The 15019-nt window shown below is 47.7% G+C and overlaps 1 protein-coding gene across 5 annotated transcripts in view; it reads right to left on the bottom strand.

The window, feature by feature from the left end:
- SMARCC2 (SWI/SNF related BAF chromatin remodeling complex subunit C2) overlaps nucleotides 1–15019 on the bottom strand; it is a 209476-nt gene that overhangs the window by 167112 nt on the left and 27345 nt on the right. For all 5 annotated transcript variants that reach the window (XM_082245457.1, XM_082245459.1, XM_082245460.1 and 2 more), the window contains exons 4-6: nucleotides 14294–14363; nucleotides 5249–5318; nucleotides 3864–3939 (exon numbers count right to left, since the gene is read on the bottom strand). In XM_082245457.1, coding sequence (XP_082101583.1) covers nucleotides 3864–3939; nucleotides 5249–5318; nucleotides 14294–14363 — 216 coding nt within the window. The remainder of the gene's footprint in view (nucleotides 1–3863; nucleotides 3940–5248; nucleotides 5319–14293; nucleotides 14364–15019) is intronic.

Raw genomic sequence — 15019 nt, 5'->3', positions numbered from 1 at the left:
CCTTGGTCTGTCTGCTCAACCGGATCCGATTCCTGTGGGGAACTGAGACTAATCTTTGGAAAAGGTAAAGAAAATGATCTGTTCAGGGAACGGTAACTACCGCTCCCTGTAGTACTTAAATGTTGGAAGGGAAGAATCGCACCGGTAGCAGTGATCGATGCTCGATCTAGTGCTCTGAATACCGGTGAAGACGTCCCCCCACCCTCAAGCCGGGTGGGGGCGCACCTTCAGGCTGTGTAAGCCTTAGCTTCAGGTTTGGCTGAGTCGGTCTTTTGTTTGTCCGACCAGCGCTTCTTGAACCCTCCTAGAGGGGTTTTGCCCTTCCCGCTTGCTCCAGCAGAGCGAACGAACCCTTTATGGGCGGCAAAGAAAGGTCCATGCTTGTTACGAGGTCCTTTAGCTTTAGCAGCCTGTGGCAAAAAAGTGCTTTTGCCCCCAGTGGCATCCTTAATGATCTCATCTAGGGTGGCCCCAAATAGGCGATTCCCCTGAAAGGGGACATTCGCCAAGGTCTTTTTGGAACCTAGGTCCGCTGACCAGCATTTTAACCACAGCACACGTCTGAGGATTACCGCTGACATAGATGCATGCCCTAATAGGGGGGTGGCATCCAAGGCTGCGTCACAGACAAACTGTAGTCCTTGTATAATCTGTTCCATCAAATCAGATGTTGCCTGGGGGATACCTTTCCCCTTCAGGTCCTGGCGCACCAATCTCGCCCATTCCGTTAATGTTTGAGAAACTAGACCAATGACAATTACTGGTCTAAAGGCTGACCCTATCAGGGAAAAGATAGTGCGGGACTCCGCTTCTACCTTCCGATCCACCGAATCCTTAAAGGACGAAGCGTCCTCCACCGGAATAACCGTGGCTTTATTCAGTCTGGAAATAGGTGGATCCACCACTGGTGGTACCGTCCATTTCTTAATGAGGGATTCCTCAAACGGATAGCGTCTAGCAATGCGCTTGGAAATAGTAAAGGTACGCTTTGAATGATCCCATTCCTCTTTAATCTTATTACCAAAACACTTGGGTAAAGGAAAAACCTTCACCGTCTTGGTGGGTTTGCTAGTACCAAAGGGAATTTCCATTTCAGTTGCCTCTGCCGGTAAAACCTCAAGTCTTAAGGTTTCCCGAACCGCCACAACTAGTGCGTCCACCAATGCTTCTTCTTGTGCTATGGCGGAAGCATGAACGTCCTCCTCACTGTCTGAGGGAACTTTACCTGAGACAACAGCCCCTGCAGAGGGACCTGCAGCTGCAATGACCATCTCAGAATCTGAAGTCTCAGATGATATAGGGGTAGGCGGGGGTCGCTTTCTTGACCCCCGTTCCTGACAGGCCGTCTCCACCCGAGCCACCAAAGACTCCAAAACTGCTGTAAATGCATCCATACTCTGTGCTCTGGCGGGTCCCGCGGCCCCCTCGAGGGAAACAGGTGGGGGTACCTGTGTGGCAGGGTCCATGACAATTCCAGATACTAACCGAAAAAAATCAATTGCCAACAAAAATAAAACTTTTTTTTTTTTTCTTTTCAGACCCCCAGCGCCAAAATGCCCCTCAGTGTTACCTGCTTAGGGACCCCTACAGAGCGAGAGAGAGAGATAGATCCCAAGGCTCACCACTTGATGCTCAGAGTTTCAAATGCAACCTGTTACAGCACTGTCTAGAACAGACAGGAAGTCTTTTGGCTGGCTTCCCGGGAAAAAAGGAGGCGGCTCCGCCCCTCTGCACGCCTTCCGGCGCCTCCCCTAACTCCACGAGGTGTTTGGGTCACCTCAAACATGGCCGCCCCCATGCTGGAGACACGAGGCTACGCCAATATGGCAGCCTCGTGCGATCTGCCAGACAATGGCGGCGGCCTGTACAGGATAACGGCGTGTCTGGCGGCCTGCGGGAGTATCTCGGCCCCACAAACCTTTACCCTAATGGTGATCAGCCTGGCCGGCGGTACCAGACCCTGGCGGGCCGTATGCGGTCCGTGGGCCGTCGGAAGGCATCTGCCTTTGCTGGAGGAATGCGATCTGGACTGCAGTATACATGTATAGACATCGCCCTGTGAACACTTCTGACAGGTAGGATACCTTATACTATCACAGTAATATTCTAGTACTGCCACTGACTTCAGTCATCTTTACAGTTTTGAAATGACATTAGATTGTCAGCTCCCAAACCAAGCCTCCTGGTTTCTTGTTCACAAAAATCACACTCAAATAGGGGGATCTGTGACATGTTATAGGATAGAGGGGAGACCCATCCTTACCATTTCAGAGAGGGGCCCGCGTTCACCACAAACCTGTCAGAGGGAAAAGGGGGAACATACTACTCACCATACCGGAACCAGGCGGGCGCCAACTCCTGACAGTACCCCTCTCCACCGGGGTGGGAGGGCTGTCGACCAATACGGACGCCGTGACTCATGGTCATTGGCGTTTAAGCGAGACGTTTAACTCGCAGGGTCAGTCCCCGTCCAGTGGGACTATGTCGCGGCCAACCCAGCGCGGAGCTATGGCCTGCACGCGCTCGTAGGCTGAACTGGGGTGACCACTGGATCTCAACATCCAGCCCGTCGCCCAGTTCCAGCTTTCTTGCTTGAAGATCTCACAGGAACACTGGAGAAAAAAGCTGTCTAAAAAATCTTTCTAAGAAAAAAACCCTACCAGGACCGAAGATCCTAGCAAGGCATCTAGGTCCTTACTCCTAACTAGACAGAAAAAAACTGATTTGCTGTAGCAGAGAGAGAGGATATACCCTCTGGGACTGCCCCTAAGGTGTGGCCAGAATGTTTTCTTTCCTGTCTAGTCCTACTCCTGTAGAGGGCAGCATAACCCGAGTTGTTAGTATCAACGAGGACTACGTCTGTCAATGAGCGACAGAGAAATGTCGATTTTAACTTCTTCTATTTTAGTGGTGAGCTTACCTTGGCAGAGTGATATTGCCTCCAATACCTTCGTCCTGTCCGCTGCGACACGCTCTGACTTGGAAGAGGAACCAGTGTCATCTTTGGCCTGCTGGTCCTTGTCCTGACGGCGTTACTTTGCGAGCTGAATGCTCGCTTTGGTGGCCTTCTTAGGTGAAGACATCAGCCCCAGAGGATCAGGAGAACATGGGGAACAAGTAGGTAGAGGATTTCCAAGGATATCCAATGCAGGATAGTTGTACCGGGTTCAGTGTAGTCAGAGCTCTCCCTACCAGCGACTTATATCATCGCGCTCAAGGCCACGCCCCGGAGCGGGGAGCTTTTAAACATTTTTTTATGTTTGTTTCATTACAATTTTTTTTACACTTTTTCATAACCCCTATGTGATAGCATAGGTAGGTGACATGTCCTCCTTATGGCGACATTGGGGGTCTTAACCCCAATGTCTCCCGCAACAGCTAATGGAGAAAAGATTTCAAAAGTGACATAATACACGTTGATTCTGGGTTGTCATTGTTACACTGAAAGGTATTTAGTCTTGCTGCAGACATACCTCTCCCTCACTCCTCCAAAACGACCCTACCTCCAGCGGTAGCTGGCTGCTCCATAAAGTCTACTTTCAAGTAACAAGAGAAAGGATGCCAGAAAGGAGAAAAGTGGGATTTCGGGTTCAATAGTCACGGGATAATTGGGGAACGGATGTTCCCTGGATCCCCTTTTGCTCTCTTAATTATGGCCATTTACTGCGGGAGGGAGGGTGGAAACTTCGGAGCCCTGTAAAAGTTATTGAGTGGCTCTAGCCACCACTGCAAGGGAGCATTTTTATTTTCCCTGGAGTTCATCTTTAACTAGTCAAATGATCAACTTACAATAATGTAATAAAAAAAAGCATGACAAACTACTGTTGCAAGCATGCAAGCTACAGATAAAAAGCCTGATTTACCTTGCGTGGCTTTTCTGGGGTAGGTGCATCTTCCACTGGAGCCTCAATCTCGCTTGCAGGGATCCAAGTGTCATAACTAGGATAAAAGAAAGGCATGTATCTATTTATAGCTGTTACAATGCGATTCTCAGTAACACAGAGAAGGCAAACTAGATAAGACATAAAGGATGAGTCTACGAGCAACATCAAACACCCCCTGATCTTTAGGTTGGGCAGAATGGAAAACCTGGTGTAATCACTATTTTCTCTCAAAATAAGCCAGCTGTTCCATTTTGTTCCTGCTTCAAAAGTTTGGACAAATACACTCAGCCAAACTAAGCCTACATGTCTTTAGGACAGCCAGCCAAATTACACTCATAGGTTTATGGTTAGCTTACATGTCCCAAACCAATAAATAATTTTTTTCCATATTTTTAAACTACACCACCCATAAGAAACAAGCTTTAATTTATTTCCCAGATTTTTAACAAATTTAAAATGTTGAAAGCCTAAGAGCCCATTCACACTGCCGCGACTTGTCAGGCGACTTGTCAGCCTGACAAGTCGCGGTCGGTCGCGGTCCATTGAGTAGTACAGGACCCGTTCTAATAGGAGCGACACAAGTCGCTCCGACTTAAGCCCCATTCACACGTACCGATTGTCGGCCGTAAATGTTCGGCCAGCGTCCGATCGGCCGATTGTCGGCTTGTTAGTATGATGCTTCCGACAACCGACTGCAACTTTTCGGCCGAACAAAATCTGGTCTGCATGCTATAAAATTTTTGTTGGCCGTCACCAGAACGGCGGATTGTTCGTCAGTCAGTACAGATTTCGGCCGACAAAAGCCAGATGAGCAAGACTGGGCATGCTCAGTGAAGAAGAAAAACACGAAAAGTAGACCAAAACATGACATCACTTCTGCAGTTGGTTGTTGTTGGGCGACAAAATTCGTGTGCAGTCTAGAGCACATTTCAACCAACAAAACAACACTGGACAAAAGACGGCCAATCGTTCGGCCGACAATCGGTACGTGTGTACAGGGCATTAGAAAAAGGGTCCTGTACTACTTTGGGGCGACCTCGGAGCGACTTGCATAGACTTCCATTATGTGAAGTCCCTGCAAGTCGCGCCGAAGTCGCGGTGTACAGCGGTGCACGAGACTTCACAGGTCGCCCCCCAAAGTCGTGTCGCCTCAGTGTGAACCGGCTCCAATCCTTCCAGCCTGCTGTGATGCCCAACACAAACAGAACTTTGAGCTATGATACAAGCCTTATGATCTTATTTTAGTAGTGGGAGGACTGCTAATTGCACATCATCTTTTATCTCTGCATGACTTTAATGAAACCTGGATGAATATGTCTTTGAATCTACAATATGGAATTAATGTTAACGATGATAGGTTTTACCTGTCAGGATAGTAACCCCAGTGAAGAAGAACCTGCTTATCACGCTTCAGTATGGGTCGCACCCATTCTTCTAAATACAGAAAAGCATAACAAATATTAAGCACAGCTCTTTAACGGAATCAAGAGTATATGCATATCACAAATAAAGAGTATGTAATGTGCCAGGGGTTACCATTCTTCAAATCTCAGGACACATCTTAGGTCAGTGAGCATAAACCTATTTTCCTTCATTGTGAAGGCAGAGCCCTGAAACTAATATGGCACATAGTAACAATAAAGATAGCTTCTATCCAAATCTAAAGCTGTTTGACAGACGTCAATTGGGATTGCTAGAAAACCTTTATCCAATCGGCTGCAGTGCTGATCAGTGTATTCTGACAGGGGAGGAGTCCTGTTGTCAGAATACAATATCACAGTGGGGAGGACTTCTCCATCCACCTCGTTAGTGTAGATGGGGAAATTAGTTTGTTTGTTTTTTTTTTTTCTTTCGGCCAGCCCGCTGAAACAAAACTGAACATGTATACCCAGCTTAAGAAACTGAGCTTTTTTTGTGACACATTATGTTTAAAACTAAAATTTGAGCAGATATAAAAATACCACTTCAGTAGTTAAGTTTTTGCATTCCCTGAAAAATGTGCTGTTTAACTGCAATATAAAAAAGTGTGGCTATAAAAGTGAGAATATAATTAGCCATATTACTGCAAATCTGTAGCTGATGCTTCTGATAGAAAACGCAAATAAAAAATGCAGAAAATATATAAACAAAAAGGAAAATGGGGCTGCAATTTCAATGTGTAGAATGTTGCCGAGGCTCAAATGTAAGGGGACCAATGTAAGTTTCAAGCAGCCAGTCTATCTAACCTAGAAGCTAACAGCTTATCAGGACAGAAATATGAAGACTATGTTACATACTTTTCATCCTTATCCATTCTTCACAACTTTGTTAGATAATGACCTAAACCAGGCTCTAACTGAGCATCTCAAATTTTGAAGTGCACTCCATTGAAGTCCAGGGGGGCTTAATGCACAGGCATAACCAGCACTAAAGATTTCCATCCAAAAAAGGACAACAGTGGAGGAACCCACAACTGTCCTGCCGGGGTATGATGAAAGCAGCTAAAATAGGGGTTTCTACGCTAGGGAACTATGATGAAGGGTAGACTAATGTACATTTTGCTAAAAGTAGACTTGTCCTTTAAGGAACCAGAAACATATTATTTAGGACTGGACAAATCCAAGCAGCGCCAAAGTCCATGGTTCATAATAATGACAACTGGAACCCGCAGTGTATTTCTAAGCCTATATTAATTGTTGTCAGTGGAAAATTGGAGTCCTTAAAATTGTCCATTGGCTGCTATTGTGGACTATCAACTCCTGCACCATTGAAATGATTAAATGCACGTCAAGACGACGGTAAACATAAACCAATCAAAATGAGATTTTGTCTTACCGTAAAATCCATTTCTCTGATGTTCATTGATGGACATAGCTCAAGATCTTCTTAGGCATTGGGTTATACTGCCCCCTACAGGAGTAGGACACTAGACAGAAAAAATGCTTGACTACGCCTATGGGCAGTCCCAGGGGGTATACTCCCACTCTCAGTTATATGCACTCAGTTTTGTTACAAGCAGTGTCAGAAGAAATCCAACTCCACAGAGGGTTTGGTGCTATTTCCGTCAATGAACATCAGAGAAATGGATTATACGGTAAGGCAAAAATCCCATTTTCTCTATCGTTCACTGACGGACACAGCTCCTGATCTTCTTAACCATTGGGACTTCCCAAAGCAGTGTTAAACATGAGAGGTGGGAACAGCAGAAAAAAATTCCCCAAGGCTAAACCATAGCCAACCAGGTAACATGGAGTTCAACCAAGAACAACTTGAGCTCACCTGAAAAAAACAATACTGTATGTCCTTAAAGAGAAGCAGGTCCTCTGAACAGCAGCCTGCAAAACCCTGTGGCCAAAGGAAGCATTCACAGGTGCCAACACATCGACTTTCTAAAATTTTGTAAAGGTGTGCACGGATGACCAGGTAGCTGCATTGCAAACCTGCATCACTGACGCCTGAAGACGGAAGGCCCAGGAGGCACTAAGCGCCCTAGTAGAGTGCGCCGTAACAGGGAAAGAAGGACCCTGACCCTTAATTGAATAGGCTTGAAACACTGTCTCTCTGATCCATCTGGAAATAGTTGCAGCAGAAGCGGACAACCCCTTCCGAGGTCTGCCCATGAGCACAAATAGTGAGTCTGACTTACTAAAAGACTCTGTAGCTGCAAGGTACACCCTAATTGCCCGAACCACATCCAAGGAAAGCAGGGCAATTTCCTTATGGATGTTTTGGCCTGGGACACAGGGAAGGCATACAATGTCTTCATTCAAATGAAAATCAGAGACAACCTTTGGAAGGAACGATGGACAGGGGCGAAGAGCCACCTTATCTCTGTGAACAAGACACCGCCGCCAGCTCCATCACCCTGCGCGCAGAAGTGACTGCCACCAAAAAGGCCACCTTCTGGGACAACGTAAGCAGGGGAATCTCCCTAAGATTTTCAAAAGGAGGTTTCTGGAGGACTAAAAGCACCAAATTGAGGCCCCAAGGCGGCAATGGAGACCGCACCAGAGGAGCCAAGTGTCGAACTCCCTGGATAAATTTACGCACCAAGGAAAGCGTGGCCAATGGTCATTGAAAGAAGCCCTTCAAGGCTAAGACCTGGCTCTTGATAGTACTCAAGGCCAGACACTGCTCAACCCCCCCCCCCCCCTGTTGAAGGAAAGTCAAGATCCGAGCCACCGAAAAAGAGCGAGGATGAACCCCAAGAGACTCAAACCATGCAATGTACGACCTCCATGTACGATGGTAGATCTTCCCAGAGGTAGATTGTCTAGCTTTTAATAGCCTAGGAATCACTGAATAAGACAAACCTCAATCTTTCAACACCTGGCTTTCAACAGTCAAGCCGTTAAAGCCATCGACTGTAAAGAAGGATGGAAGATTGGCCCTTGGGACAGCAGATCTTCCCTGAGAGGAAGTCTCCAAGGAACATCAGCGACCAGCCATACCAGATCGGCGTACCAAGACCAGCGTGGCCAGTCTGGAGCCACTAAGATGACCAGAATCCCTTCTGCCTCGATCCTGTGTAGAAGTCTTGGCAGAAGCTTGAGAGGAGGGAAGGCGTAAATCAGACGATACTGACCCCACGGGGCCACCAGAGCATCTAAGGCATCTGCCAGAGGGTCCCGAGACCGTGCCACAAACCTCTGCACCTTCCTGTTGAGACGAGAGGCCAACAGGTCAACCTCGGGAGTACCCCACCGGAGGCACAACTGATAAAACACTTCCGAATTAAGTGACCATTCCCACTTGTCCAACGCCAGTCGACTAAGGTAACCCGCCTGACAATTTTCCATCCCCGGAATGTGTACAGCAGAGATGGCTGGAACGAAATGTTCTGCCCACCTTAGAATGCCGGCTACTTCACAAGCCGCCAGGAAACTTCTTGTGCCCCACTGAAGATTGACATAGGCTACAGCCGTGGCATTGTCTGATTGAATCGCACCAGACACCCCTGAAGAGGATCTGTCCAATGATCCAGACAAAGTCTGATCGCTTCCAGTGTCCAGACCCCCTGAGCAGAATCTTTTCCGAGGACACCTCTCCACCGGGACAGGCTGGCATCCGTGGTGACCACCGTCCAGTACAGGGGGAGAAAGGATTTGCCCTGGCGAAGAGCCAGGGAACTTAGTCACTAGATCAGGGACCCTCCCGTACCCTGGCTTAGCCAGATGAGGTTGTCTAAAGACTGTGGATTCTTGTCCCATTTGACCAGAATGTCTCTTTGCAGAGATCTCGTGTGGAACCGCCTCAAAGGCAGACACCATCAGGCCCAGCACCGAACTCCCTTATAATCTCCAAGTTGTCCACTTGAGCAGTTGGAGACTCTGCTCGCAGCAGAAGATCGTCCAGGTACCCCAGTACGACAATCCCCTGCTGACGTAACAATACCAGCACCGGGGCCAATACTTTTGTGAAGACCCGAAGAGCGGAGGCGAGACCAAAGGATAACGCCACAAACTGATAATGCTCCTCTCGCCCAGGGAAAAGCGGAGGATGCGCTGGTGACCAACACATATTGGAATGTGAAGGCAAGCGTCCTTGATGTCGATAGAAGCAAGAAAATCCCCCTGATGCAGGGATGCCACTACCGTGCAAATATACTCCATTTGGAAATTCTGGAACCGCACAAAGCAGTGCAGCGCCTTGAGGTCAAGAATCGGATGCACCTTGCCCTCCTTCCTGGGGACTGTAAACAGGTTTGAATAAAACCCCTGAAAACATTCCGAAGTCGGAACTGGGACAATCACCCCTTGGCTCGGCAAGTCTTGCACTGCCCCAAAGAGACCCTGTAAGCGGTCTGGGGACAGGTGCAAGTTGGGGGAAAAAAAAACTTTCCGGTGGGTAAGAATGAAACTCGATCTTGTAGCCGGACCGTATGACTTTGTGGACCCACTTGTCCTGTACTAGGAAGGTCCACAGGTCCAGAAACCAGCGAAGACGTCCCCCCACCCCAAATACGGATGAAGGCGCCCCTTCATGCAGAGGGAGCCTTGTCCGCAGGTCTGGAAATGCCCACTCTCAACTTGCCAAACCAGGTTCGTTTGGATCCTCCAGGGGAGGCCCTGAAGAGTTTTGATCCCTTGTCTTGAGAACCTGAGGGGCGGAAACAGCTTCTTATGAGTCGAGAAGGATGGACCAAGTCTACGACGGGGCTCCTTGCCCTTGCTAGTCTGCGGAAGAAAGGTACTCTTCCCCCCTGTGAGACCCCTAATGATGTCATCCAGGGAAGCTCCAAACAGGTGATTGCCTAGGAAGGGGAGATCAGATAAGACCTTTTTAGAAGTCTGGTCCACAGACCAGCATTTAAGCCAAATTAACACGCCTAAGGACCACTGCTGAGACAGACAGCTTCGCAATCAGAGGCTCCGCATCCAAAGAGGCATCACAGACAAACCTGCAGCCCCTGGACCAACTGGCCGACCAGCTCAGCAAAGGCCGGGGGAAGCTGCTCCCCCTCCAGGTCCTAAAAGCTTGGCCCGCTCGGTCAGAGTTTGTGACACCAGGGCAATAGAAAAAACCTAAGTGTCGAACCAGCCCCAGTGTACATATGGCGGGCCACAGCCTCCGCTTTTCTGTCAGCCAGGTCCTTACAGGCCAGGGACTCTTCAGCCGGAATCATGGTTGCTAGAAACCGGAGAGTCCACCACAGGTGGGACAGTCCACTTTTCAAGCAGGGAATCCTCATAAAGGTACCGCATAGCAAAAGACTTAGGGACCACAAGGGGGCGTTTTGGACAATCCCACTGTTTCGCGACAATTTTGTCAAAGTAAGCGTGAAAAGAGGAACACTCTTGCCGCTCTGGAGGGCTTGTGGGTGCCAAAAGGAACCAACGCCTCTGATGCGGCATTAGCCGCATTCTCCATTATTAAAGTCTCACGCACAGATACAATCAGTGCATCCACCAGCGCCTTTTAATGCGCGGCTACAGGAACAGAGGAATCATCCTCGCTATCTAAGAAGTCAGAGTGTGTGGACAAAGATCGAGCAGGGTGACTCGCATCCGCGGCGGCCGAATAAGATTCAGGAGCTGATGAGATAGATGAGGCAGGGGAAGGCGGGGGACACTTTTTCTAGCCCGTTTCCCCAGGACCAAATCCACTTCGGACACCAAAGACTCCAGAACTGCCGTCAAGGCAGTAAGGGATTAATGGGACCTGGAGGGTCCAGCAGCCTCTGAAAGGGGATCAGGTGGGGAAATGTGCTCCAGGGACTCTATGAGTGAAAAAGAGGGACCCACAAAAAGAGGTTTATAAACACTGCCAGGGTATCCAACCCGCTGGCAGCACTACAGGCACAGAGCACCAACCGATCCTATAGCAGAGAGGGAGAGGACCCCACCAAACTCACCACCCACCGATGAGGCACCGCAGCACCAGGCTATTTGCACACACATGCGGCGATCAGGAAGTAAATGATCCAGGAGTCAGCACCAAGGGATAGGGAGGGGCTCCCACTGTCGAAATTACCACCCATATATGATTCACAGTCACGGCCGCAGCTATTAGCAATGAGAAACTGCTAGAAAATGGCCACTGAGGCTACACAAACATGGCTGCTGAATCTACAGCACACAGGCTGAAAGAAAATAGTGGCCCCACGTGGCTCCGGGGGCCCAGGAAAATGACACCAACAGGAAGGGGGGCCCTGGCAGGAGCCCCCACCAGGTACAGCCTCCTCCCTAAAGCCGATCGTCTGGTCACTGGCTGTGTGCCCCCCTCACCACCATCGCCAGCTCATCACCCCAGACCGACCAGGAAAGATGGTATGGTCACCCCATGGGGAAAGGAGGGTTAGGCAGATGAGGTGCGAAGAGTCCGCAGGGACCACCGAGAGAGGGGGGCACTGCAAGGGAAGAAGGAGAACCCAGGGGTCTGACCATCCCAGGGAGGGGCCCACGTCCACCCCAAAACCCTCTAGGGGGAGAGAGGGGACAGCTACTTACCATACCAGGAACAGGGTGGGCACCGCTCCAAATAGAACCTCCTCTCCATCGAAATGGGGGGCTGTCCGCCAGGAGGAACTCTGTGACTCAAGTCGAGGCCAGGTCGTATGCGACCTCGCGAGACATTTAACTCGCAGGCCAGCCCCTGTCCAGTGGTGTTATATCGCGGCTGACCTAGCGCGGAGCTGAGGCCTGCCACGCTCGCTGGCCAGACTGGGGTGACCGCTGGATTTTAAAAAATATCCAGTCCGTCGCCCAGTCCAGCAGTTGATTGTAGATTATCACAGGAAAAATAGAAAGGAAAAAAAATTGCCAGGACCAAAGATCCCAGCAAGGAACTAGGTCCTTACCCCTGACTAGGCAGAAAAAAAGGAATGCCTATAGCTGAGAGTGGGAGTATATCCCCTGGGACTGCCCACAGGCGTATTCAAGCTTTTTTTCTGCCTATTGTCCTACTTCTGTAGAGGGCAGTATAACCCAATGGTTAAGAAGATCAGGAGCTGTGTCTGTCAATGAACGATAGAGAAAATGCTCTTTGGTGTATTATACTGTATACCAGTCAGACATCAGAATGGTAAATACGAAAAATGAAAGTAAAAACTGGAAAATAGTGCACATTAGATAGACAAAGTCATACAGGAATGTGCAATTTATATCGGCAGGTAGTTTTATTTATTTATTTTTTTTTTTAAATGTAGCCCTACTGCAGGGCTTATTTCTAAGGTTGAAGCATTTAGGCACCCCGCTAAGGTGCCAGCCCCCCTGCTATGTATCCCAAGCTCCGCTTGCCCATCTGCATAGGTGATTAGAGGTAAGGGAAGGGAGTCGACAAACGTCTGCTCTCCTCCCCTCCTTGTCCTGACCCAGAAGCAAAGTGTACGACGTCACTTCAAGGTCCCCGTTGACAGATTTCCTTGATGGCCAAGAAAGAATGTAATGCAGTATAATCTGCATTGGATTACATTTAGTGGAGCACATAAGAGACAGGCAGGGTCTTTTAGACCCTGGATGTCTCAAAAAAGATAAAATAAAAAAAAATTTAAAAAATGTAAGTTACACCCAAATACATAACTCCCCTCTAAAAAAAATTTGAGTAACCCCTACATATAAAATGTATACGCAGGCATCGTGGCGCCTACGCAAGAAAACGTTCATTCCGATGCACGGTACATATCCCTGTGCACGCCGGAATAAGAGCAATAATTCTAACACCAGACCTCCTCTGTAACACTAAACTGATAACCTCTAGGGGGCTTAAAAAGTGTCGCCTATAATAAAAATAGGGTACTAATGTTTGTCGCCATTTCACAAGCGCACGCACATTTAAAGTTTAACATGTTCAGTATCTATTCACTCGACTCAATCTCATTGTTTATATTTTACCCAAAAAATTGGGTAAATTTGGGTATTTGGGAAAATTTGGGAAATTTTGCATTTCCTGGATATTTGTGGTAATATTGTGTGATATAAAAATTTAAACTACCACAATTTTATTCTGCAAGGTGTCTGCTTTCAGAAAATATATGTAATCTTCAGGATTAAAATGATTTTTTAAACGCATGCAAAAAAATGCAAAGGGCTAACAGCAGTACAGGAAGAAGTTCCCTGTACCAGCTGTCACTTTTTGAAAAGAGCGTGTCTTCCATTCAGATTTCTGTGAATTAATCCACTATGATTACCAACATCCTTTGCAGCTATCAGCTTGCAGTTCTCAATGAACTACAGTGGCGCTGTTGAGCACTGTGGTAGTTCAAAGATTCTTCTCGTCAGTGTGAAACTGCCTGCCTGACAGTCAGCAGGTGTCTGTTAATCGCTGGTGCAATGCTTTCCAGGCTCCAAAAAAAATTATTAAAATGTTTTACCTGCAACAAAAATGTACATTTATTTATTTTTGTAAAGGTGAACTTATCCTTTAACGGAGTGGACACCGAAGCGTGATTTGGCTGCTCAGCATGTGCTTGTACAGAGTACCCCAGTGCAAAGGTCACCTTAGGGAATAAAGTTTTGGGGCTTTTTTTCTCATTGGGTCCAGCCCCTCATTAAACAGAAGTGCTTCTGCTGAGCAATAGGAAAGTCCGACACTTCCCTTTCCTGACGAGCACAAAATCATTACTCATCACACTGCAAGGTATCTCTCCTCCCTGCTAGTCCCCGGGTGCAGTGCAGGAGACAGGCAGAGAGGTGAGAAGATAAACAGCAGAATGTTAAAAACATGAAAAGTTTAAGTCGTCATAAAGTCCCTATCACTTTTAAAGGCCCCTAAAAGCATCTAATTCCTAAAAGCATCTCAGATTTTGGCACCGCTATTGTTAAAACTATTTTTTTTTATCAGGAAATCAACAAGAAAACAACAGAAACACAAGAACATTTTAAGTAGCCAGTAGTTAGAAGCAATGCAAGCATACTAGGCTTGCTTCTGCCAAAACCAGCATTAGTTTTGCAAAATGGTACCTAGCACATAAAATGGAGTCAAATTCTGACCTTCCTCCAAGTTGCCAGGAACTGGAACCACCACATGGGAAGCATGACTTTTATCCTCCGTTACACTACCCTAGAGAGGAAACAAGAAATGCTGCTTAACCTGGAGAAAAGAAACATAAACACGAACAATGACCCAAACAGCAATAAAAGAAAGTTTCAACCCTTAGCCTCGGTTCACACTAGGGCGACCTGTGAGGCGACCTGGTCGCCTCACAGGTCGCCTCCCATAGGGAAGCTGCGGACCCGTTCTAATAGGAGCGACACAAGTCGCTCCGACCTAGAAAAAGGGTCCGGAGCTTCTATGAGGCGACCAGGAGGCGACCGCCATAGACTTCAATGTTATAAAGTCCGTGGCGGCCGCTCCGAGGTCGCGGCGCGCTGTTCGCACCGCGATCTCGGAGGTCGCCCCGGGAAGTAGCGTCGCGGTAGTGTGAACCGGCGCTTATAAACTATCTATAACTACAAAGATGTTTAGAACAGAGTCCCACTTAAGGAAAACAAAGCTTTTAGATCAAAACATCTTAGCCGTGCTCTGCCCTTTGGCTTCAATCCCTACTGTAAACCGTGGCTCCAGTATAGGTAATAAAAGGCTAGCTGATAAGCTGAAGCATTTGCCAGTGAGTCTTCAAAGCTCAGGGTAGATAAGGAAAATATAAGTCCTTGTAATTATAGACATGTATTATAAGATGATAATACCAAATTCAATATATAACAACTGTAATAAAT

This window comes from Pelophylax lessonae (assembly GCF_965119305.1).
Source record: "Pelophylax lessonae genome assembly, chromosome: 2".
Classification (NCBI taxonomy): Eukaryota; Metazoa; Chordata; class Amphibia; order Anura; family Ranidae; genus Pelophylax; species Pelophylax lessonae.
This window is presented reverse-complemented; position numbering and strand designations above follow the sequence as displayed.